The sequence below is a fragment of the Perissodus microlepis genome, chromosome 5 (genome assembly GCF_051167445.1).
Source record: "Perissodus microlepis isolate ML-2025 ecotype Zambia chromosome 5, ASM5116744v1, whole genome shotgun sequence".
Taxonomy (NCBI): domain Eukaryota; kingdom Metazoa; phylum Chordata; class Actinopteri; order Cichliformes; family Cichlidae; genus Perissodus; species Perissodus microlepis.
Genome location: NC_140465.1, coordinates 23,733,271 through 23,756,714, shown reverse-complemented (window position 1 = coordinate 23,756,714; position 23,444 = coordinate 23,733,271). Strand labels below are relative to the sequence as shown.

The following is a 23,444-nucleotide window of genomic DNA, read 5'->3' as shown; positions in this document are numbered from 1 at the left end:
TCAGCTTTCCAATAAATATACAGTTGTGCCTTGACTTATGAGTTTAATTCGTTCTGTGACGGAGCTTATAACTCAAACTACTTGTATGCCAAATCAATTTTCTCCATTGAGATAAATGAAATGCCATTAATCCGTTCCAGGCCCTCAAAAACGCCGCCTCCGGATGGTTGGAAAAGCAAAGTTTTGCAAAATAAATGCAAGAACAACACTGATAACCACATAAGGTGAACCAGTGAAACACGACATGCTCGGCAGATGTTGCTCTAAATTTCAGCTCTAAACTCAAAATTGTACAAGAGACTGGGCGTATCTCGAAAAACTTGTTAGTTGGGGCACTCTTAAGTCAAGGTACCACTTTAAAAATAATTCTATAAGTAGTAATTTTATTACTTTGTGTGTGTGTGTGACATATGTGTCTGCATATGTTCTTAGGAGTGTATCTGTCAAGGTACTCAGACCTGCTGCAGATGAGTTCCTTAACACCAGGAACTATGGGGGAGATTGTCATCTTCAAAGTGATGAAGGTAAGTTACAGGGTTCATATGTGCGTGGAAAAGCTGAGAATGGTCAAGGAATTTTACAAACCTCTAAAAATGTTGGAAAGTTCAATAAATCCACAAAGTCTTGGAAAAGTCATGGACTTATGTTTCACAAGTACTTCTGTAATAGAGTATTTGTGATTCAGGTAAAAAAAAAAATCTGTATTGGTCAAATAATTATATTTTATGAAAAATCTATCACTTTACTCAGCTCCATGTTGTTCTCTGTTTAGACCCCAGCATGAGCTGAAGCCTGACAATTGCACAAATACTAAAATAATGCTTCATTAATGTCTTGCTGCATTTATAAAAGCACAAAGTAAGAGCAGAGAAAAGCAAGGACATGAGACATGCAAATTGTTGATTTTGTAGAAGGGATAGTCATCGTCATTAGTCATCATTTTTGAATATTCAAAATATTTAAAAAAAAACCCTCAAGCAATTCTAGCTGCTATTTTTAAAGTACATAGTTTTTCTTTCATTGACCAACACTTAGTAGGATATAATAGAAAACTGCAGTATTGAATCACTGATGTAAGTCAAGAACAGAGTTTGGGAGGCAAGCTTTCCTGTAATTATCGATTTGATTACTTATTTTATGTTTCTTTGTGTTTTATTTATTGCTGAGTTGTTGTGACTGTGGATATGTCATTTGTTAGATGGCTCACTCTGTAGATATTTAAATTATATATAGGTTAAACATCACAAAACTATTTTGACAACCACCAAACAGCTAAAACAGCAAATGAAAGCAGGTAAACGGAATCCGCAAAAAGACGTAAACACAAAGCGCAGATCCGACGCATTAGAATCTGTGAGCCCTGACGGCGTGTACGTGTCGTCGGGTGAAAAAGCCGGCAGCACACTGATTCTGATAAATCTTTGTTGTTAAACTCAATACGTAGCGGTAGAAATAATTGTAATCTGTAGTGGAATTCTTTGTTTGGCATTTTAGGGAAAAGTCAAGAGCATTTATGAAAACATGAAAAACCTTCTAGATCCAACGCCTCGCTTTGACAGCCATATCTCCAAGAACGCCAGCAAAGTCACCTCGCTGAACTCATACCGCGCATTTGAACTCACACAGGTAAGTACACTCAAACACAGAGGAAAAAAACAACTGAGAAATGGACAATTTACTCTGGGACAAACATAATGTTGATGCACTTACACACATTTTATCTGTTCAACACAGAAAATTGTTTCAGTGCTTTGAGATGTTTTATAGTCAACAGGAGTCTTTCAGTTGGTTCTGGCGGTGTTATTGGGGTCCGGTTTGTGTTTGGCAGGAATTGAATGTCTGAATTTAACTTTAAAAACAATATCCAGAGAGGATTGTGTGGAAATGACTCAGCTGTTGAAAAAGCAGACATAAAATTACACGTCTGTCAATATATATTTTTTGTTTTAAATTGAACAAAATCACATGAAAAATATCTTTCAGCTTCAGATGGTTTATTCGCTAAAACAGGTTTTCTGGTTAAAATGTTTTTGTTTGATGTTCAAATTTTTAGTTTCCATATTTGTACTAGGACTGACCTGAAAAATAAATTTTCCATGGTTGGGTTAGGGCTCATATTTAATGTGTGTGTGAATTTCATTTCATGGGTCAGTGTTGTCTGAAATGGAACATGTCAGGCTGTACACTCACACAAATGACAGTTTCAGCATTTGACTCTGATTGTTGTGATTGCCACCTCATTTTGTCAAAAACTTGTCCCATCCATGCACCCATCCATCTGTTTTGGGTGGATCATTGCCAACATGTCTGCACTACCTCTGGATACCTAAGCCCTTTGCACACTGATATAAATGTGCTACCAAAATCTCACTCAAGACGCTGGAGCCACCTCAACTTGCTCCTTTCAACATGGAGAAACAGCCACAGTATACTGAGCAGCTACTGAAGGAGCATAGAGAGGTGCTCCGTTTGGAGAAGGAGGCTCATCTGGTGTGTCCGTGATCCCATTTTGGCCCTCTTTTGAATTTTGTCTTTCTTTGTCTTTGCCTGGAAAATAAAAATCAGTTCTATCTGCTGATGAGGATATGTTGTCAGCGCTAATGGTGACATCGTGATCAGTGCATATGACTTATCCTACTTTTACTAGCTGGAATTAATTTGACAGCACCTCTTTTTCTACTCTGAGCCAAGATGGTGACCACTAATCATTATCATTCAAATTATTTTTCAGGTGTTTGTAATGAGATTCATTTAGTTTGTTCATACTTGTTGTGAATCTACTTGTAGGCAGTGCAAGTATAGACACAGCATGTGTAAATGTGAAAAAGTACTGACATATGCAATTAACGTCTGGTTATTGAAGAGGAAAATAAGCGTTTGGGAACCTTGTGATTTTTTTTTTTTTTTAAAGAAGCAATGACTGCTTTAAACAAAACCGTTTTCTTGATTATTCCAGCAATACTTCTACGAGTATTCATTCGACGAGCTGCGACAGCGACCTCGCCAGGTGTGCCCGTACGCTGTGGTCTCCTTCCAGCTTAAAGGAAAAGACTCTCCTCTTCCCAGTGCACCTGTAGCACCCATCAGGTATGTGAAACATGTAAATTGATGCTATTCTAGCGAGATGACACCTAAAGAGAGTGTTTGCAGGTTTCCAGGAAAAAGCAGCCAGAGGAGCTTCAGTAATTAACTTTAGAAATGGAGTCTTTTAATGAATGTGCTCTTGTTTTGTTTTTTTTATATTTTATTCCATAAAAGTCTGACGGACATTTTAGACATGTAGGAATCAACAATGGTTCTGAGTTTTAACCTTTATCTCTGTGCCAAAACTGATATGAAGTTTGTAATTTGTGTTTGGTGGGCAGGTCGAACAGTCAGTCAGCAGAGGGGAGTAAAGGTGAGCACTGGTCCCTGTTTTTTGTCGATGTAATCACACCTGAATGTGAAAGGTCACCTACACCGCTTGGATATAAAATAAAATGGGAAGCTCTGTGTTTTGTTTTGTTTTTTCAGTCTTGCTCTGGTGCTGATGAGGTTTTATTTTTCTCCCACAGAGCATGCTCAGTTCACAGTGTGGACTGGAGACCTGGTGAAAGGCGACCGAGTGCTCTTTCAGATCTCGCTCTGTTCCCTGTCTCCTCCCTTCCTACCCCACAAACTGTGAGTACTGAGCTGACCTTTAGGCTGTTTAAAGCAGTGGTTCTCAAACTGTGGATCATGGAGTTCCTGTAGGTGGGGTGTGGATGACCAGAAAAGACATTAGTTTGCTGACTTACTGACCAATATTTGTGACTCCTCTTTATCTTTAAAGATGGATCAAAATCTAAAGTGGGTTTTAGATAGACTTGAATGATATAATCAGCTACTTCTGATGTGAGTCTCCCATCCTGCACGTGAACTCCACCATCTTGGACCACAGCTAGTGAGAGTTGAGTTTGGTCTAGTGAAACATAAAATGTTAGCGTGGCTATGCTGCAGATAGGCAAGATGGAGTATATTCGATTCCATAGATCCTCTCTATCTAAGCTGAATGAGAACCACCACATCAGCACCCTGGCTTACAAGCCCGGAGGTAGGGCAAAACAAAAAAGGAAGGGCTGGGAATAGCCGGTTAGTTGTTACTGAATTTTAAAAATACGACTGAGGATATTGGCCACTGCTAAAGTGCTTATGACGTTTTTCTCTCAGACAGATGGAAAAAATAAAAAGCGAGTCACTGAAAAATAATTAGTATATCTCAGCAGTCTGACTGGGTAAAGTGTAAGTATGGGAAACACTGGATGGGGGTGTTTCTTAGAGTGGGGGAAAAATAAAAAAAAATTGAGAAAAGGTTTCAACTAAAATGAAAACGCACACAGACATATTCCATCAACACCTCGAAAGCTTACCTGGCTTAGCTGACTAAATTCCATTGTTGGTGTCCATGTTTTCTGTGATGCATTGCGCTCAACTCTTTAGCTTAGCCTTACTAAAATAGCTTACCAGCCTGCCTTTAATGATCTGTAATCCCTCGCAGTAGAATTTTTACTTTTACTTACTTCAAAAAAACTGCATGCACATTTAAACAAATGCATCCTTACCATTTTAAAATAATTCGCTCTGTGTCCGTCTCACCATGATCCTCCCTCAGACCAGAGAAGCTGGAAATTGGTCATTTGATGAGGCTCGACCAGGTGACCAACCTCCTCCCTGCCAGCCTGTTCTCCTATAACCTCTACAACAGCAGCCAGGAGGGTAAGATCACATTAATCCTCTTAGTGATGCCACGTTACACACCAGAACTACAGTCACTTTAATGTTACATAAGATTCTAGTAATCACCCTTTCTGTAACAGCATTTTCACCCTCAGATATTGCAAAAATCCTTTCTTAGTTATATTTTCAAAATGCATGTGCATTGAGCTTAAAAGAGGAAGTGGATGGGACTTATTTTATATTTTCTTTTTGGTAGTTGTGAAGAACGGCTATTACTGCAGTCTTCTGGAAGTGATGGACAGAAATCGGTCTAAAACCAGCGTGACGAGACTGCTGCATGAGCTGGAGATAAAGCGAGTGGTGGGTTCTGCTTACTTTAATATCACAGAGGACTAGCAGATTCTCATGTACAGTGCATGGAAGCTATATATGGAAACTATATATCTGCCAGAGTCTTTATTTACCTACAGAGAAAAGCAGGTTGCCTTTATTTGAAACGGCCTCACATCAAAGGCAGCTATTTCACTTTGATATTGCAGATGAATAGATTGTGAAGTTCTGGCCACGATCAACTGAAACTCTGTCCTGATACAGTGATTTTTACTCTATTTTTGAACTTTTACTCGGTGTAAAATGTATGTTAGACAGCAGTTGAATATTCTCGAGTTATCTTGTTATGCTGGTAGGGCAATGGTTTCTAATTAAGTGTCCCAGTAACTAATTTTTGACTTTTATTGTGATAAAACTACAAAAAGATTATAAGCAACGCAAAATGATAAGTGGATTTGTGGAAACATTATTTTATCTTAAGAAGTTGTTTGTTGTTGTTTTTGTTTTTTTTAGTCGTTTGGAGAATTATTTTCATGCTTTGCATCACTATTGGAGTCTCAGAGATACTAAAAATTGTAAATATGTCCCACAGACAGCAGCAGTTTGAACTAAGTGTAGCAAGGAAGACAAAAATAAAATGTGAAGAATGACAGGAAGTGTTGAGTACAAGTTGTCTGCTCTCTTTACAGGTTATAGTGACTCCGCTTATAGATAAAGGCTTTCTGTTCCTGTTGTCCAGTGTTCAGATGGCCACGCCCACAGGTAAGGCATGGGACTGTGAGTTATACTGGTAAATTGTATGCAGGATAATATTTGGATAAAAATCAAGAGTAAAAATAAATAAATACGCATTTCTCACTATTCAGTGTTATCTTCTCATTCAAACCCAGGCAGTATCAAGCGCTAGAGAAGTCAGATCACTTCTCTGTCAGTCCCGTATTGACCCATTTCATGTTTGCTTCTGTAAATTGTTTTCTTTGCTAATTTCAAACTTGGGCAGATATCAGTTTTTATGTAAGACTGTTCCAGTCTTCATGTTTAGAGTCATTGCCAGCATGGGGTTTGAAGCACAAGCAGAAACATGCTCATTAATGTGTTTGATCCATTCCTCAGGCTGAGCATTCAGCTTACTGTAACATCCTCTGACGGAGAGTGTGAATGAAATGTGTGTTGAGGCCATCTCACCTGTTCTAAATTGATAGTAAAATACTGGATAATAACTTTGAAGGGGAGGGTGACCAAATATAAATCCTCTTTATTGGTGCTTTCAGCCCATTTCAGTGCCTTAAAGGCAGATTTGGCACAATCCAACCCATAGTAATTTTATTCTTGTTTGAAGTAGTTAGCCTTAATTTTATCACTGCTGTGAGTTTTCTCTGCAAAGAGAAATGTACTATGTTTTTGCTGGTTGTATAATTAATTATGAATTTACTATAATGAAATGAGTAATAGAGTGAGCTAATGTGTTTTCAGAGAGAGGAGAGAACTGGAAGAGGTGTCTTCAGGCATTGTTTGTTTTCCCAGAGACCAGAGATGTGTCCAAAACTGGTGAGTATCGCCGTAAATGAGGGGCATTCATTTATTGTAGTTGCCTTTTGGTACAAAGTAAAGTTTTATATTGAAAAGAAAATAACAGGAGCATTAATGGTGTCCCTGAAAACCAATTTTTGATGAGCTAAATTAAATTGAGTCATCATACAAGCATTTTTAGTGTAACCACAGATCACAGGACACTGAGCCTAAGTGTTAATACTGATCATTGACTCTGCTGACAGGGTTAAAGAGCTGAATCAACATTATTTTCAACCTAATGATGTTTTCCTTGTTTCTTTTTCTTTTTTTTCCTTGTAGCACCGCACTCTGGCTTCTCTTCCCATGATGCCTCTGAGTGTCAGACATCCGGTGCTGCAGTAATGTCACGGCTAAGTCAGTTTATCCCAGCAATGCATCACGCCCTGCTCAAAGTTCGTGCCAACCCCCCTCCTGAGCTGTCTGCTGGTGTGGAGCGCCAGGCACGGGAATACCTCATTGGCCTGAAAGACGGCAAGGTACGACCCAAATCTCCTGAAGCTGGCTCCTTCAAATATCCACTTCCCCTGGGGACTGCAACGTTTCTGTGTTTGCTCCCAAGGTTCGACAGTACCCAATGGGTGAGTACGATTCCCAGATGGATGACAAGGAAAAGTCGGTTGCTGCTCCCATACACCATCGGGTGAACTTGGAGGGCTACCTGCGCTCCTACCTGTACAGCCCCGCCTTCTACCTTCTATCAGCAGCTCGGGCCAGGCTGTTATTAGAGGCGCACTGTGGAATTGAGCAGCCGCAGCAGGAAGCAAGAGCCAGGAAGAGAGACGCAACAGAGAACGAAGTGACAGGAAATACTAGGCACGGGCAGACCAACACACAAAAGGTGAACAGTCACACAAAAAAACATAACACATCTTAGTAAGTCCACTTGTACTGGTCATGTCCATAAGTATTTGGACAGTGATACAGCTCTGTGCACCAATATTATTTATCTTAAAATTAAAGATGTTATTTTAATGGTATTGAAATTATTATATTGTAATTCAAGATGTTATTGAATTACGGACTTTCAGCATTAATTCAAGGGGTTTAATAGAAATATTATTCAATTTGCTTAAAAGTAAGTCAGTTGTTTTTTGGGTTAAATGGCTACATTTGGTAGCAGTTTTATTTTAATGAAATCCTGTTTCAGCCTCTTCATTTTCCCTCTTCATTCTCTCTCTGCTTCCCTTTGTGGTGGATGCCTGGTAACAAGTTGATGGAAAATTATGGCAAATATTTTTTTTAAATATATTTTTTTATATACTCATTGGTTTATTTCTCCTTGTTTCGTTCAGTTTCTTGAAGCAAACAAATAGGCATGTTGATTACATTGTGAATATTTACAAATATTACACTTTTCAAAATTCTACATGAAATCTTTAACTGTTTACCCCTTGAAATCCTGGAGTAACCCTTGAAGCTTTTTTCTGAGCTGAGTGGTTTCTGTTATATTTCAGACTGCTTATGGAACCAACTGACTGTGTTTGCATCAGAAGTTAGTGAGGGTGGTCTCTGCCTATGCTGCCACCCTTGGAAAAACCCAGAAACGATTCTAATGGTAGTCAAACCAAATCTTTATTGATCTATACTAAGAATACAGGCGAGGCATTGTTGTTAGAATGTATATTCCTAATATGCTCTGGCTATGAGTAGAGGCTCTAATTCACCTGCTGTTCAGATATCATATCAGGTAGCTTCAGATAGCAGCAGGCTCAGAGGGATAGGGAAGAATCAGAAATATAAATGAGGATTATTTAGATTTGTGAGTCATGTAAAGCTACTCCAGTAGAGTCCGGAAATAAAAATGCGGAGATTGAAATGTGCAAAATAATCCTGCGAAGAAAAATAGATTTCCTTGAGTCATTTACCTAAACTTAGACAAACAGAGCATACTTTTCACTTACTAGTGGTGAAACTGAGGGCTGAAAGACCCACAAACAAGCAGCAACTTATAAGAGTAAAGACCTGACAGGAAATCTCAAGGGAGGAAACTCAACTTGGTGGATTCAGATTTAAGGCAGTTAAGTTGAAAGTCTGGTCAACACATTATGATGTCACATTTTCAGTTTCACAGTTGCATCTGAAATGAGAGCGAGAGACCCACAGTGGCTGGTTTACTGAGGTAAAGTGACGGAAATTGTTTTTGTCCTATGGGGTTGATGAACTCATACCAGTGATGCTTGTTGCTCAGATGCAGCAGCTGATCGACCTTGTTTTGACCTGCAAGAGGAATGCAGAAAATGAAGTGAAGAGGGAGGAAGGAGGGGGGCTCCAGGCTCCAGGGAGGAAGAGGAAGATGGAGCAGCAGGCGGCAGAGAGGGCTCTTAAATACCTGAAAGCATCCCAGGAACCCATAAGGCACAGCAAGATCCCAGGTGAGGAGATGGGAAAAGCATGTCTGCGTTTTTTGATATGACCTGATCCCAGGCTTCATGAAAATCAACTTTCAAGTCCTCAAATGTAACCTCTAAAGTCATGAATGAACTTAGGTTTGACAGCAAATCCTCGTGAGTGAGTCATATTTGTATATTCATGCAACATCAGGGGAAGCTCTTTTTCTTTCGATGATTCTTTTTTGTCAAATTTCCCTCTAAATTTTCTTAAGAACACCAAAGATTGTTTGTTAACAAAATGAAAAAAGCAAGCTCGCAATCATTGACTGATGACATGTTTTCTCTTTGGATTTGCCTTCTAAGTTGAAGGAAACCAAGTGTCCTTGTCTCCTGTCTCCTTCACGTCTGTGATTGGCTCATTGGGTTTGAAGGATACTGATTTGAGAGAAGACGGATCTGAACTTTCCGCCAAACTTCTGAGCCTGCTAACAAGTGAGCGGATACTCGGACAACATGCTGAAACTTTCCATTCTTCCTGCTCTTCTTTTGGCTCCTTTGTTTAACCAGAATCTTTTAACTCTGTTTCCTTCTTTTGTGGAGCAGCTTGCTGCTTACACCTTATTTCAGTTGATTTTTCTGCTTATTTCCAGGCCTTGACCAGGCTGCCAGAGGAACGGCTAATCAGAGCCTTTATGAGGCACAAGAAGATGGGCTGAGGGGGTCGTATCCGTTTGATAAGCTGGCTACAAAACTAGGCCTGCCCACCAACTGTGACATTGATCTGAGAAAGCAGGATGAGCTGGAGGTATTTGATGTTTATGGTGTCTGTTCACAAAATTACTGTCTAGATCAACGATGTCAAACATGCAGTCAGGCAGCCAGAACCTGTCTGCTGAAGGGTTCAATTCAGCCTGCTGGACTACTTTGCAAAGTGCAGTTCTCATTAAAGTGCACTTGTTAGTGTGTGGGTACCAGTGTTACACACATTTTTTACCTTCTGTTTCCTGGTAAATTTTTAGAGATGCATTGCAAGGGTTTTCTTTTACTTGTTTTGTTGTTGTTTTTTAATTTATAGTGAATAAAGCGAATACTGGACTGCAGAACAAAAAGCCTATTAAAACCTGAAGCATATCACAGCTGTGATACTGTTGTGGTTTCCTGTCAAGAGCTTTTAAGGGTCGTTTATAACATGATCTCAGTGGTTTTTAGAGTTTTCTTAGCATCTTAAGACCAACAAGAGATAAGGAAGATGACACCAGTGCAATCACATAGGTTGTTATGTATTATTTCAATGTATTAGTCATCTTCTTGCCTGCTTTCTACCGGGTGTCCTTCAGAACAGCTTAATTCTTCATGGAATCGATTCAACAAGGAGCTGGAAACATTCCTCAGCGATTTTGTCCACATTGACATCCACAAAGTGAATTTCCTATTCCAACACTTTACAAAAATGGTCCATTGAATCTGGTGACTATGGAGGCCATTTGAATAGAGATGTCATGTTCAGGAAAGGCGTTTTAGATGATTTGAGCTTTATGACATGGTGTGTTATCCTGCTGGAACCAGCCATCAGCAGATTGGTTGTCTGAGGTCATACAGGGATGGACATGGTCAGCAGCAATACTCAGGAAGGCGGTTACCAACGTTTAAACAATGCTCAGTCACTCCTGAGAGTCACAAAGTGTGCCAAGAACTATCCTCCATGCAGTTACACCAGTGATCCTTTCATGTTGTTTACACCAAATGTTGCAGCAGAAATCAAGAATTACTGGTTGGAAAATTGTTGTTATAAGGCTTCTCATCAGCAGCTCCCAACACTGATCTGTTGTTTTAGGCACCCAGGTGGAAAAAGTCTGACTCACCGAACCTAACAGACGGCTTTATCAAAGTTATTTAATGTTTACACTTAAATAATGAAAGTAAGCAGCTGGAAATTAGCATTACCTATCCCTCTTATGAATATTAGTATAATTATCTTTTAATATTTTTCCCCAAACCAATGTTGTATTATTGTCTTATAAATATATAAGTACTTGTATATTTACCTGCTACAAAGCTGCTTCTATTTGTATTGCTTCTAAATAAAGCTCCCACTCTGGATAAGCTTCTTCCGGAAAGTGTCATAAAACATAACCATTTGAAATCGAGCAGGTGAGATTACAAAGTGTGTTTTCCTGTGTTTGTAGGAGCAGACGGCAGGTAGCGTCAGTAGTTTGGAGGGATTCAGTCCCAGCTCGCACAGCGGGGAGATGAATCACCACGGAGCAGCAGCTCGAGGAGGAAGAAGAGAGCTGGGGAAAAAAATGGAGTTTGATGAAGATGACGATGAGGAATATGAGATCCCGTGGGTCCTCATCCCCATAACAGGTGTGTCTGTCTGCTCAGTCAGACATCTGTACTCTAAAACAGACCGTGTGCATTTTACAATAATAATAATAATAATAATAAAAAAACAAAAACAATCAGCAGTCATACCGCACATTTAAATACTGTAGATTTTAATATGAAGAGTAAATTAAAGTCAGCATAAAACTCAAAAAACTAAAAAATGTATGAACAATAAAAAGATAAGGGGCCACGTTGTTTACTAACATCCATCATAGGAATAAAGGTTTTTGTGCTAAAACCGTGTCCAGGTACAGTTAGGATGAATACAGCAGCCTGTAGTTTAGATCGCAGATCACAGAGTTGGAGAACTAATCAGACTGAAAACTAAATGTTGGTGTTTTCCGTCTGCAGGTCTGAGTTCAGAGAGGTACGCCCTGGGAGACAGGAACATCCCTCACGATCCTCGTTTCCTGCACCTCACCATGGCTACAATCATCACCACAACAACCAACCCTCCCAGGCAGAGCCCCACCTTGTCTCCTGAGCCCAGATCTCCTCCCTCCCCCTCCCTGTGCCCATCCCCTGAGGCCAGCCTGCCTCCATCCCCCTCCCAGTGCCCCTCACCTGACCCCAGTCCTCCTCCTTCACCCTCGCAATGTCCTTCTCCAGATCCCAGTCCCCCACCTTCCCCGTCTCAGTGCCCATCTCCAGAGCCCAGCCCTCCCCAATCTCCCACACAGTGCCCATCTCCTCAGCCCAGTTCCCCACCTTCTCCTTCCCTGGAGGCCAGCCCTCCGCCCCACACATCCTCCCAGCCTAATGAGCTCAGCCTACTTAATAAGAACCACAAAAGTGCTAACGAGGAGTTGTTAACCTCCATGGCCTCCAGGGAGTTTGCAGGTAACACCACGCAACCTGAGAGCATCTTGCTTAATGTATCAGTGAATTCTGGACTTTAATGCCACCTGCAGTTTTTTGATCGCCAACTGCAAATTTAAAAATTAATACAAGTTTATTTTTCCATTTTATGTTGCACCTTTAAACTCTGGGTTATCGGTTGTGTAAATCATTGTGACTGATTTATTTATTTATTTAACAGCTTTAATATATTTGAGGAAGCTATGAAAAATTTAATATTTTTGCAGTATGAAGTACGATTTTATTTTTACCCGTGTTTCTGAGCACTTTTGACATTTAAAATTCCAGATCTGAACAGGAACCTGAGCATTTCAGATGTGTTAAAGGCTTCAGATACCTACTGCAAACTAAAGACAAAGTCCCTCTCACCCTCTGCGATCCATACCGTTCATTTAAAATATGACTATTATAGGCTACTGATGAGCCTGCTCTCAAAAGGTATTAAGACAGAAAAAAGGATATTGTATATCGAATAGTGTGTAATTACATCCTCCATCAAACTGATGCATTCTTAACTCTAAACTTATATTTAATATATCAGAAATACATAGGAGCGGGCGCCAGTTTGTGGAAGCTGCCATGTTCCCCTGCCCCTGAACTTATGGCTAACTGCGTTTTACATATGTGGCTAAGTGTGCAGGAGATGAGCCTTGTTGGTAGAGACCTATTCCCTGAGTATTTCCATGTATTTATTTATTTTCATTTATTAATTCAAATATTGATATTTAGTGTTCCTGTATTGATTTTAACGACTTGTAACTCAGAAAAATTTCATAGTATGAAGATCACAGTTTGTAAGTGTAAGGTGAGACTTTTTTTTTTAACTTTATCATATTTTACGTCAGCAGTCGACTGATGTATAGTGCCAGTGCAATCACACGATCCTCATTGGTTCTACTCCTGTAATCCTTCCCTCTTGTAATATATGCTTGTTTTTAAATGGGCTGACCTTCGTGTACAGTTAATAGAATTTGTCTCCAATCTAACACTGTCTTCTCCTGCAGCAGCATCCAGTGACAAAGGGGAGAAACCTCAGGCTAAAGAAAAGAAGACTGAAGAGCCATGTGTTTCTGCAGCCATCCGTCCATCTATTCCTCCATCTCCAGAGAGAAGGATCTCGTCACCATCCACTGAGCGAGTGAAGGAAGCAACAGAGAGAGGAATGGTTAAAGTGAAAGAAGAAGCGGTAGAAGCTTTGGTGAAGGAAAAAGAAAGTCAGGCAGGTGAAAAGGTGCAGAAACGAGAGATAAAAGCGACTGATGATCATGAACAAGATTTGGAGAAGGTGATCCAAGAGATGGATTGTAAAAAGGGAAACGTGAAGGAGCTGGTAGGTGGTTCTGCCTCCTCAGCCTCTGCTTGCACAGATATTAACAGCATTGTGGACAGACATCTTGGTGACTTCTCCTCTGAGATTCAGCTGCTCCTGCAGGAGGAGAGCACCCACTATAACTTACCTCAGTACCCTCACTCGACTTTAATCACAGCAACACCTACACCTCAACACACAATGTCCTACGCCTCCGTGTCTCAGTTTTCACAGTATGTGTCCTTCTACAACCCCTGCCCTTCCGTGCAGGACTACGTGGACTCACTAAAGGACGGCATTAACAGCATGATAACGGAGTTTGATGATGGCTGGCGAGAGCGCAAGCCCGAACTCAGTGGGACTAACGCTGACTCCACTTTAGCAAATACAGTCAGTGCTTTTGTGGCCAGCGTTCGAGCAGCTAATACTGCAGGCAGAGATGACGAGGGGTCTGCTTCCTGTGATGAGCGGACAGCTGCTGACTCTGGCACCACAGTCAGTCAAAGCCTAGCGCTCTCCAGAGGAAATGAAGCGTGGCTGCCAGACAGCACAACCTACAGGAATCCCACAAGTTCTCATGTTTCTTTATCAATTCCTACCCCCTCATCTGGTTTGATCTATGAGCCTGCAAACACTTCTGTCCTCTGCCCTCCACCTAGCACATCACCACGTTCCCAGTGGACACCACAGCAGAATGAAACTGTAGAAATCAGCAGGACAATCACTCAAGATGTCAGCCAAACACAGGAAAACAGCACCACGAGGACTGTGCTATGTACTGCTGCTGCTGCTGACAGTGGGGGTGTTCTTCCAGCTAAAAACATTGTTGTGACTCTGCCGGGGCTAGGCAGTACTTCTGACCCTTTGGGAGAAGCTTCCAATCCCTCTAAACCGGCATCCAGCCCGAGCTCTGTACCTGTCCCCAAGCCCAGTGTGGGGACCGCACCCCCTGCCACAGACCTGAGCTCCCTGATCAGCCAGTTGCAGCCAGATGTGTTCAACAGCCTGGTGGAGATCATCAAAGAAGTCAAGAAAAACTCCCTGCAGTTCTACATCCACTGCACTGAACCAGGAGACAAGGTCACCACAGATATAAAGGTAGCCTCATGGGCAGCTCAGTTCACACTACACGAAGAGCCAAAGGAAAGTCTCCAGAATTAATTTTTTTTAACTGTTTTTTAAATTTGGGTTTCCTTTACTTATTTATAAATAAACAGCTTGACTACTTTGACAAGATGATCTCAAGAAAATCGCAAATAGAGACTGTTTAACATGTCAAATATGAAAGAGGTAGTGCCAGTTATTAATGCTAAAGGAGCTAAACACAAAGCTGCTGCTGCGTACGCAGAGTTGAGGAATTTTTTTGTTGGTATAAATGTGTATAATCTCTGGTTAAAGTGAAGAGTTATTTTATTTGTGTTTATGTTTTGTGTGTGATATTATGTTGTAGGAACTCCTGCTGAAGCAGGGTAACGTGGAGCAGAATCCGATCACCTTTCTGAGCCAAGAAGACCCTGACAACAGGCTCCTGGTCATCATTAAGAACAAGGACATAGCTGGACATGTACACAAGGTAGTTAACAGCTGTAAAGTCTTGACGGACTCTGCTTTAATCCACACGTTTTGTCTGATGATGACTGCTCCGGTTGTGGTCAAGTGGAGCTGCCTGTACTGTAGACGGCAGCTGTTTTCACTCAAGCTCTCCAGGCCTCATTTTTTTAAGACACCGGGCACTGCTGCATGTGAGTGAACCTGCAGCTTCTTAGTACAGTGCAAATAAAGGGTCTAGTAGTCCTGTGCAGTAAGAAGTCTCATGTGTTCTACCTCCTACGCAGAATATTTCCAGCAGTGTCAACATGTTTGAAGCGCAAGTGGTTTGGGCTGTGAGTTTACCTTTAAGGGAATGTGATTATATTTTATGTACTCATTTTGTCATCTTTGTTCTTTCTAAATGTACTTTAAGAAGTTTGTAGTGCAGTAAGGGTAACATGACACGACACAAACATTAAAAAAATGGTATTGATTTGTAAATAATTGGACATGAGTAACTTAAGCTTATTATATAATATTATACTACTGTATATTTCAAATGACCTCAGCAGCTCTTTCACTCTACAGATGTAATGCATTCTGGGGTCAGCTTAAAAGAAAGGCATATGTGAAATGTAAACCTGAGGTCAGAGTTCAAATGTGATCTTTGGATGCAAACTATAATCCCAGAGTTTTAAAAATAAGTTTGACGTTATTTGACCTTGAAGAGGTCAGAGGTCAAATGTAATGTTGTTGCTCACTAGCTGTATAAATGTTTCTGTGAGATTTGTCCATTTGTGTAGCTCTTCATTATTAACCTTTATTTAACCAGGAGTTAACAGACCTGTACAAGCACCCCTTTGATCACACAGAACCAGAATCCGTTTTTATTGAGCAGGTATGTGTACACATAGAAGGTAGTAGGGCTCCGATTATTTCTTTGCTGTTTGCACAATACTGACAACGTGACATCAACATGACACAATAACGACATGTATACCAGATTTATGGTGCAAAAGTGCCGAGTCCAAACCTGTTGGAATAAATTTTGGAATATATATATGTATGTGTGTATATATATATATGTATATGTACTTTTATACTGCAAAGTAGAAGGAGTAAAACCAATGCAGAGGCTCGTGTGATCACGCTGGCATTATGCATCAATCAAGTGCTGACTTAAAAGGTGGCCTGGACAGGAAAGACCAGCGCACTTAGAGCTTAAATGCTCTAACACAACACTTGTGTGCACTTTTAAATGTAACACTGCAAACAAACAATGTCTGTTGTGATTTCTGCCTTCTCTGTGGCAGGCGCTAACTATAGGACAAACATTAGTACAAATACCAATGACAGGTTTTCCACATATTTTTGATTTTAATATGTATGTGTAGTATGCTGCAGAGGTTCCTGCAGTACTTAGCTGTCAGCGGCTGCACTTTTTATGTGCCACTGCTGTAAGGAATTGAGTTTTTCATGCTTGGCTGATGTTTTGCTGTAGATATTGAGTCATGAGAAGCCCACACTGAAAACACACATACAGCAGCTTTGTTTATGTGTTTGTGTTGCTGTCAGATCCCAGGGCTGGTGTCTCTGAAGCGACACTCCGCTGTGGTGTTTGTGGGAATCGATACGCTGGATGACATCAGGAACAACAGCTACAATGAGCTCTTTGTAGCCGGAGGCTGCATCGTATCAGACGAGCTGGTCCTCAGTCCTGACTGCATCACTCATGGTAGGTCAGAGAATCAGAAAGCAGTCATGTAAATGTATGTATGTATGTAAATGTAGTGGAAAAAAAAATCACATCTACACATGGAGAAAATTTTGTTTTTCACAAAGATAAAAACAGATTTTATCTTTTCTGTCAATCAAAACAAATGCATTACTTATATAACTGGAGTGTTAATTAATGAAATGCTTTTCTACAGAACGACTGGCGGCACTGCTGATGTTCCTGGAACAGCACAGTTCTCTAGAGAGTGTTTGGAGGTGGAAGATTCACTGCAAAACGCACAAAAAATTAAAAGAACAAGCCAGGTAGTAGATCTGCTTCTCACTGTGTAATGAACAGCCTTTAGCCATTTTAGAAACTATAGGTGTCACATTTCAAAACAAGTTTCTTTTAAATTAGTTTAGGCTTTACAGATTAACTGCTATATAATTCTAGCAGGATATATAAACTTTTACTTTAAAAACTTTAAGGAATTAAAAGAATACATGTGAAACTAAGCTTAACTGTAAACAGGTCATTGGTGACCTTGTGGATACAATGTCACACTATTCAGTATTCCAAGCTGGAATACATTCTGACTGCAGAGGTGTGGTTGAATGGTAACAAAGAGAGGGATGGTAGTCAGAACTGAGGGGATTGTCCCATCAAAAGGAAGCATTGCACATTGCAGGTGCATCTACAAAGAGTCATTTGAATTGTAAGAACAAGATCTGGGCTATCAACACCTACGCCCTGCCCGTGATCGGGTACCCTGCTGGGATAATAAGCTAGCCTGAAAGAGATACTTCCAGATACAGACAGACAAAATGGTGGTAGCTAGCCAACCGGACATAGTAGTGTTGGACAAGGAATGAAGATGGTCAAAGTGATAAACATAGCGATTCCGAATGACAGCAACATCAGGAAGCAGGAACACAAGAAGCTGAAGAAATACCAAGGGCTCAGAGAAGAGCTCAAGAAGATGTGGAGGGTGAAGGTAGCAGTGGTCCCTGTGGTAATCGGAGCACTCAGTGAAGTGACCCCCCCAAGCTATGCGAGTGGCTCCAGCAGATCCCAGGATTTGAATTGAATTTGAATTGAATTGAGAGCCTTTATTGTGATTATACATAGTATAACGAGATTAAAACAGCTTTATAAAAGTGCACATGTGCTTTAACACATTATAAGAACTATACAATAATTTAACTATACACTTAATTTAAATATATAAATATAAATACACAGTACAGTACTGGTACAGTACAGTACAGAGACAGACAGGCAGAGAATTGATGAGTTGAGTATGGTGATAGCTTTGGGGAAGAAGCTATCCCTGAGTCTGTTTGTTCTGGCCCGTATGGATCTGAAGCGCCTGCCAGAGGGCAGTAGGTTGAAAAGATGGTAGCCGGGGTGGGTAGTGTCCTTCAAGATGTTTCTGGCCCTGCTGAGACAACGGGAGTGTTAGATGGCAGACAAGGAGGGCAGGGGACAGCCGATGATTTTTTTGTGCTGTGTTTACCACCCTCTGCAGTCCCTTCTTGTCTTCCTCCGTGCAGCTGGTGTGCCACACTGTCACTGCATAGGTCAGCAGGCTGTCGATGGTGGATCTGTAGAAGGTCACCAGCAGCATGGTGTTTAGTTGCTTCTTCCTGAGCACCCTTAGGAAGTGTAGCTGCCGCTGGGTCTTCTTGATTAGGGGCGTGGTGTTAGCTGACCAGGAGAGGTCTGCAGAGTTTTGGACGTCAAGGAATTTGAAGGACTCCACTCGCTCTACACGTTCTCCGTTTATGTGCAGGGGGGCAGCTCTGTTCCGCCTGAAGTCCAGAATGAGTTCCTTGGTCTTGGGGATGTTAAGTGCCAGGTTGTTTGATGCACACCATTCTCCCAGTTTCAGGACCTCATCTCTGTAAGCCGCCTCATTTCCCCCTCAGCCCCACCACCGTTGTGTCATCAGCAAATTTGACAATGATATTCTCTGGATGGGCGGGACTGCAGTCAGATGTGTAGAGGGAGTAGAGTAGTGGGCTTAGTACACAGCCCTGGGGAGAGCCGGTGCTGAGAGTGCGAGGGGAAAAGAGGTGATGATCCAGTTTCACCTGCTGGGGTCTGTTGACCAAGAACAATAACATCCGAGGTCTCTGTCTAGAAGAGTGCAGTCCTAGGAACAGCTAAGATGCTGCGCAGGTCCCTCAAACTCCCAGGCCTCTGGTAGTGCACCTGAGCTTGAAGGATAAAGACTGCCGGCAAGGGGGAGAGGGGAGGGTATTTTATTTTTTTAAATTCTGTACTGCACTTCTGCCTCCCTTCAATTAAAGAGTAAGATGTTTGAAGAAGCATCTACATCCTCCTGCTGGCTGAACATGGATGATTTGTGTATGTTTGATCATCAGATTCAGGAGAGAAGCAGCCAGCCTGCTGGATTTGCTGTCAGCTTATCAGAAGCGGCAGATCGTGGAGTTCCTCCCTTATCATCACTGCGACATGATGAACCGTCAGTCGCCTGACCTGGACTGTCTAATTGAACTGCAGGGACGATACACGCAGTACCGACACACGATCTTCCTCACAGGTACGTATATGTGAGCAGGCGTGACTCTCCGGGCACCTGATTAATACTGGTGACTGGTTACCTGATTGCAAACTAAACCCAACTGAACTGCATAAGCTTTTACTTTTTGCCTTTCCTATTTCACTTGACTTAAAACCATAGAAGCGGTGTGCCTGAAGTGCATTTATAGGATGATAAATTCCACCAATAAACATTTGATCATTTGATTGGTCGGGTGGTTAATCAAATTTTCATGTTGTTCATGATTTTAGCTTCAATTAGTTATGAATGACAAATCTTCATGTTCTGTGCACAGTATGACTGCATGTACAGCGGCTCAGCCGACTGTTAAGCTAATATGTCATGTGATTAACATGAAAAAAATAATCTCATCATTCTTTTTTTTTTTTTTTTTTTATTCAGAGCATCATAATGAGAAGTTCACGGCCTACTCCAGCGGGGGCATCATTGTTGCCAATATCGATGAAATTCTGCACAACTTCTCCCAAATAGTTGGTTGTCATGACATCAAGGCAAAGCAGCCAATCATAGATGACATGTTGTCTCCCAAAGGTGCCAAAGGTTTGAAATGTCTGCTCTACCATCTCTCCTTCTTTTCTGTTTCTCCTACTTTACTCCTATACTGACACTCCTTCTCTCCTTCCGTCTCCTTCTCTTCAGAGTCATGTTTTAAAGTCATGTTTTAGAGATAACATGCATTCATTTAAATTTAAATGCAGCCCTGTCATCCATTCTGATGGGAGTACTCCTCTCTCCTCAGGTGTCGGGGGTCAGCTGAGTCATAGTGACTGTGTCTCGGGTCCTGAATGCTCCCTGTCCATCTTTCCAGAGCACAACCACTCGCTCTCCTCTATCACCCAACCACAGCAGCTTCCACAGCCCAGCTCCGGCTTCCCAACCTCTGTCCCTCACCCCTCTGACCAGCTCGTCCCTGACGCCTCCTGTAAGGACGGGGTCCCTCGCCACTCGGACGCTGACTGTGAGGTTCTTCGACAGGCCATCTTACAGCTGCGGGCAGAGCGTCAGGCGCAGCTGCAACAGCTTCAGCAGCAGCAGCAGCAGTTGGAGTCCCAGGCAGAGTTGAGCATCAACCCTGTGAAAGGCTTCCTACACAGTCCCTCCCCTCCTTTGGGTCAGGGAGGTCTTCCTGACTCAGTACAGCTCACTCCAGGCAGGAAAGCCGTGGCAGCCACACTGGACTCGATTCACTTGGTACTGCAGCCAGAGCTGAGCAGCAGGAGAGAGGACAAGGTGGAGCCTGGTACAGAGGGATGGAGGAGAGGAGGAAGTGCAGGGAGAGAGGCTGAAGATCAGAGAGGCAGCACTCCAGTGCGAGTGGTGGGCTCACAGGCAGGAAACCAGGCTACTGGCAATAATGGCACGTCAGCCTTTCCGAGCAATCAGAACGCAGCTGTAGTGACAGCGCTGAGCAACCAGACACACGGTGAAGCAGATCAACACGGAGAGCCTGCGTTTTCCAAAGCAGACGAAAGTAGTGCACCACCCTGCACCACCTGTCCAGCAGAGGGCGAGGACAGAACAAGGTAACATAACACGCTGGTTTGAGTCCTGCTCTTTTTTTACAGGTCAGTTTGTAATATGACTGCAATATTAACATTGTTTGAGTATTCATATAAAATACAAACAGAATAATTCGACTTACCTTTAGAGCCGCAAGTAGCCCTTAGTGCAACTGCACTTTCTGGCACTTTGTGTACACTTCATTTTGTGGCCCAGAGGTTTCCATGTGATGCTGACATGCATCCATAAAAGCTGTGCTGATTTCAGTTTCCTCTGACAGTCCTGTTCCTGCTCAGTCTCTTCTTCTGCTTCTCTTTCTGTAGTGAAACAAAAGCCAGCTATGAACAGCCAATAACAGAAGAGGTAGCACCACCGGGCAACAGTGAGGTACCTGGAAACATCACCTCGGTCACAAACCACGAGAGTGTCTCACATCCTGCTCTGCCCCAACTACAAATCCAGCACCCTCAGCAACATGTGAGCGAGCAGCAGCAGGGTGCTACACACCTGCAGTACCAACCGCCCAGCCAGCGGGGCATTGGTCTCCTTCACCCCCACCTACCTCGAGTCCACGGACAGCCTTTTCACCGGGCCCCCATGCTGGGGCCCCTGAATGCCCTGGGAGGAATCAGGGGCCTCCTGGGGCAGCCACCCCTGTGGCCTGGAGGTTTAGGCCCTGCAGGTGCTGTCCCCCTGGTCTGGGGTTTCCAGCAGGCAGCTATGGACTTCACGGGTCCTTCACTGCTGGGAGGGTACCACAGCCCTGCAGGCCCGGGCGGCTTCAGGTACAGAGGGGGGCAGCGAGGAGGCTTTAATGGGACGTAGACAACCAGCAGATTAAACTATGACCCCAGAAAACTAACAGCCAGGAGTCTGAACAGGCCAAACTCTGACAGGTGTCCACGCTCTGTTTCCAACAACAAAACAAAAAAGATAGTTTTAGCCAGGTTATTGCACCACAAAAAAATTCATGTTGTTTGTGGTTCAAAAGTGGAGTAGAGTCTTAAAGTATGCAAGCTTCAGATGGTTTGTATAGTCTGCTTCTGATCCTGAATCATCCCAAGAGGTCAAAGAATCTGCATGTTTCTGTCAGTCAGGGCTCATCACCTCTTTTTATGTGCAAGACCGTGTCTTGAAAATGCCGCACACTAATTTTATATCAGTGCTGAAGGTCTTTGTACAGTATTCAAACTTAAAAACACAAACTTATTCAACCTGTACTCCTGCAGGGCTGTTCTTAAACCCCAGGAGATATGTGAATGTGTGAATCAGCAATAAGTTGTTTTCTTTTAAATCAAGCTTCTAATGTTCTTCATTTAAAACATCAAAAATGTTAAAAATGTTATTTCTCACATAAAAATATTGACTGTCAAGCCCTCCTGTAGTTGTTTTATGCACCTAAGAGTGACTGAAATGTCTGAAGACATTTGTCTCTGATGGCTGGCAGTCTGAGATCAGATCAAAAAATGTTGTCCTCAACTACTTTCTGTCTCTTACTGAAGTTCTGCAGCCTCCAAAAACCTCAAAAAGCACCAAATATATGTCTGTCTGTTTGAAAAACACTGAAAGATGAAGCCCTTTCTCAGTTTTTGGACATGATTGAGAGAGAAAAACAAGCACAGCAGTTGGTGTACCTCAGTCACAGAAGAATTCAGTACTGATGTGGATACAGGACAGTTTCTGACTGAATGAAGGGTCTCATTTAAATCAGTATCATCTGGACCTTAAGTGTGACTCTTATTACTCTGAGTGGTAGTCCCGTTTTCCCAGATTCCCTGAACGCACCAGTTTCACACTCTGGGAACGTTTAATAAGTAAAGTTTTTGTTTTGTTGTGAAGATGTCTTTGTGGAAAATGGCACTGCAGAGTAACCTGTACAGGAGGCTGACAAACAGACTGCCTCATACCTGTGGACGATGTTTATATCCTGTAAAAAAGTTTAGTTTGTACAGAGTGTTTTGGTTGTTACACTCTGAGCTGTTTGTGTTAAATTTTATGTAGGGAGAGACTCTGGAGTGGACCGGTTTTAACTTAAAGCATTTTTTATGTTTTCTTTTTTTATATCAGATTTTTTTTGTATTAAAATAATAAACGTTATATAAAACTTTGTGCTCTGAATGCAGTTCTAACAGTCGGCATTAATGTTGAGGTTTTCCAAAGTTTCTGACTGATATCTTTTCCCCTTTCCTCTTGCACGGTGCTGCTATGGCGCTCTTTCTGCCTGCAAAAATCACGCAGTAGCTGCTCCCAGTCACTGGTGTCAGTAATTCCAAACATAGTGTAACAGGTGGATGAAGCCACAGTGATGTTGATATTATTTATCATGAAGACATCAAGCTGCCAAAGTCCTGAATGCTTCATGTGTTTACACACTGTTTAAATACGTTAACCCAGACTCACAGACAACTCTTCTGGCGCAGTGTCAGTCAGTTTGGATTCAACTAGAAGAAGGGCTGTGTGTTGGAGATGACCCATATTATTAGAGATATCCCCTCACTGTTACTGCCTGAAACTTCACAGTACTCTCCAGCCTGAGCTTCTGGCTCACAGGGATTACTGTACATACACTTACCTCATTATGTGAAACTGTCTCAGAACCAGGGAACCAAACCAGACCAAAAATGAATC

At 42.0% G+C, this 23,444-nt stretch overlaps 1 protein-coding gene across 3 annotated transcripts in view; it reads left to right on the top strand.

Annotated features, from left to right (window-relative positions):
* The window catches only part of tasora (transcription activation suppressor a), a 28,672-nt gene extending 5,734 nt beyond the window's left edge, over positions 1–22,938 (top strand). Inside the window, exons 5-28 of one of the 3 annotated variants that reach the window (XM_084928949.1) lie at positions 433–524; positions 1,495–1,626; positions 2,957–3,087; positions 3,366–3,397; positions 3,555–3,660; positions 4,631–4,734; positions 4,952–5,055; positions 5,715–5,787; positions 6,499–6,573; positions 6,877–7,073; positions 7,157–7,435; positions 8,786–8,969; positions 9,291–9,419; positions 9,578–9,732; positions 11,114–11,294; positions 11,667–12,155; positions 13,181–14,580; positions 14,933–15,055; positions 16,588–16,747; positions 16,944–17,052; positions 19,117–19,295; positions 19,698–19,856; positions 20,056–20,839; positions 21,140–22,938. In XM_084928949.1, coding sequence (XP_084785075.1) covers positions 433–524; positions 1,495–1,626; positions 2,957–3,087; positions 3,366–3,397; positions 3,555–3,660; positions 4,631–4,734; positions 4,952–5,055; positions 5,715–5,787; positions 6,499–6,573; positions 6,877–7,073; positions 7,157–7,435; positions 8,786–8,969; positions 9,291–9,419; positions 9,578–9,732; positions 11,114–11,294; positions 11,667–12,155; positions 13,181–14,580; positions 14,933–15,055; positions 16,588–16,747; positions 16,944–17,052; positions 19,117–19,295; positions 19,698–19,856; positions 20,056–20,839; positions 21,140–21,641 — 5,879 coding nt within the window. In that variant the 3' untranslated portion in view covers positions 21,642–22,938. Of the gene's footprint in view, positions 1–432; positions 525–1,494; positions 1,627–2,956; positions 3,088–3,365; positions 3,398–3,554; positions 3,661–4,630; positions 4,735–4,951; positions 5,056–5,714; positions 5,788–6,498; positions 6,574–6,876; positions 7,074–7,156; positions 7,436–8,785; positions 8,970–9,290; positions 9,420–9,577; positions 9,733–11,113; positions 11,295–11,666; positions 12,156–13,177; positions 14,581–14,932; positions 15,056–16,587; positions 16,748–16,943; positions 17,053–19,116; positions 19,296–19,697; positions 19,857–20,055; positions 20,840–21,139 lie in introns of all 3 variants that reach the window. The other 2 variants (XM_084928950.1, XM_084928948.1) reach the window with 2 other exon arrangements.
* The last annotated feature ends 506 nt before the right edge of the window (positions 22,939–23,444 follow it).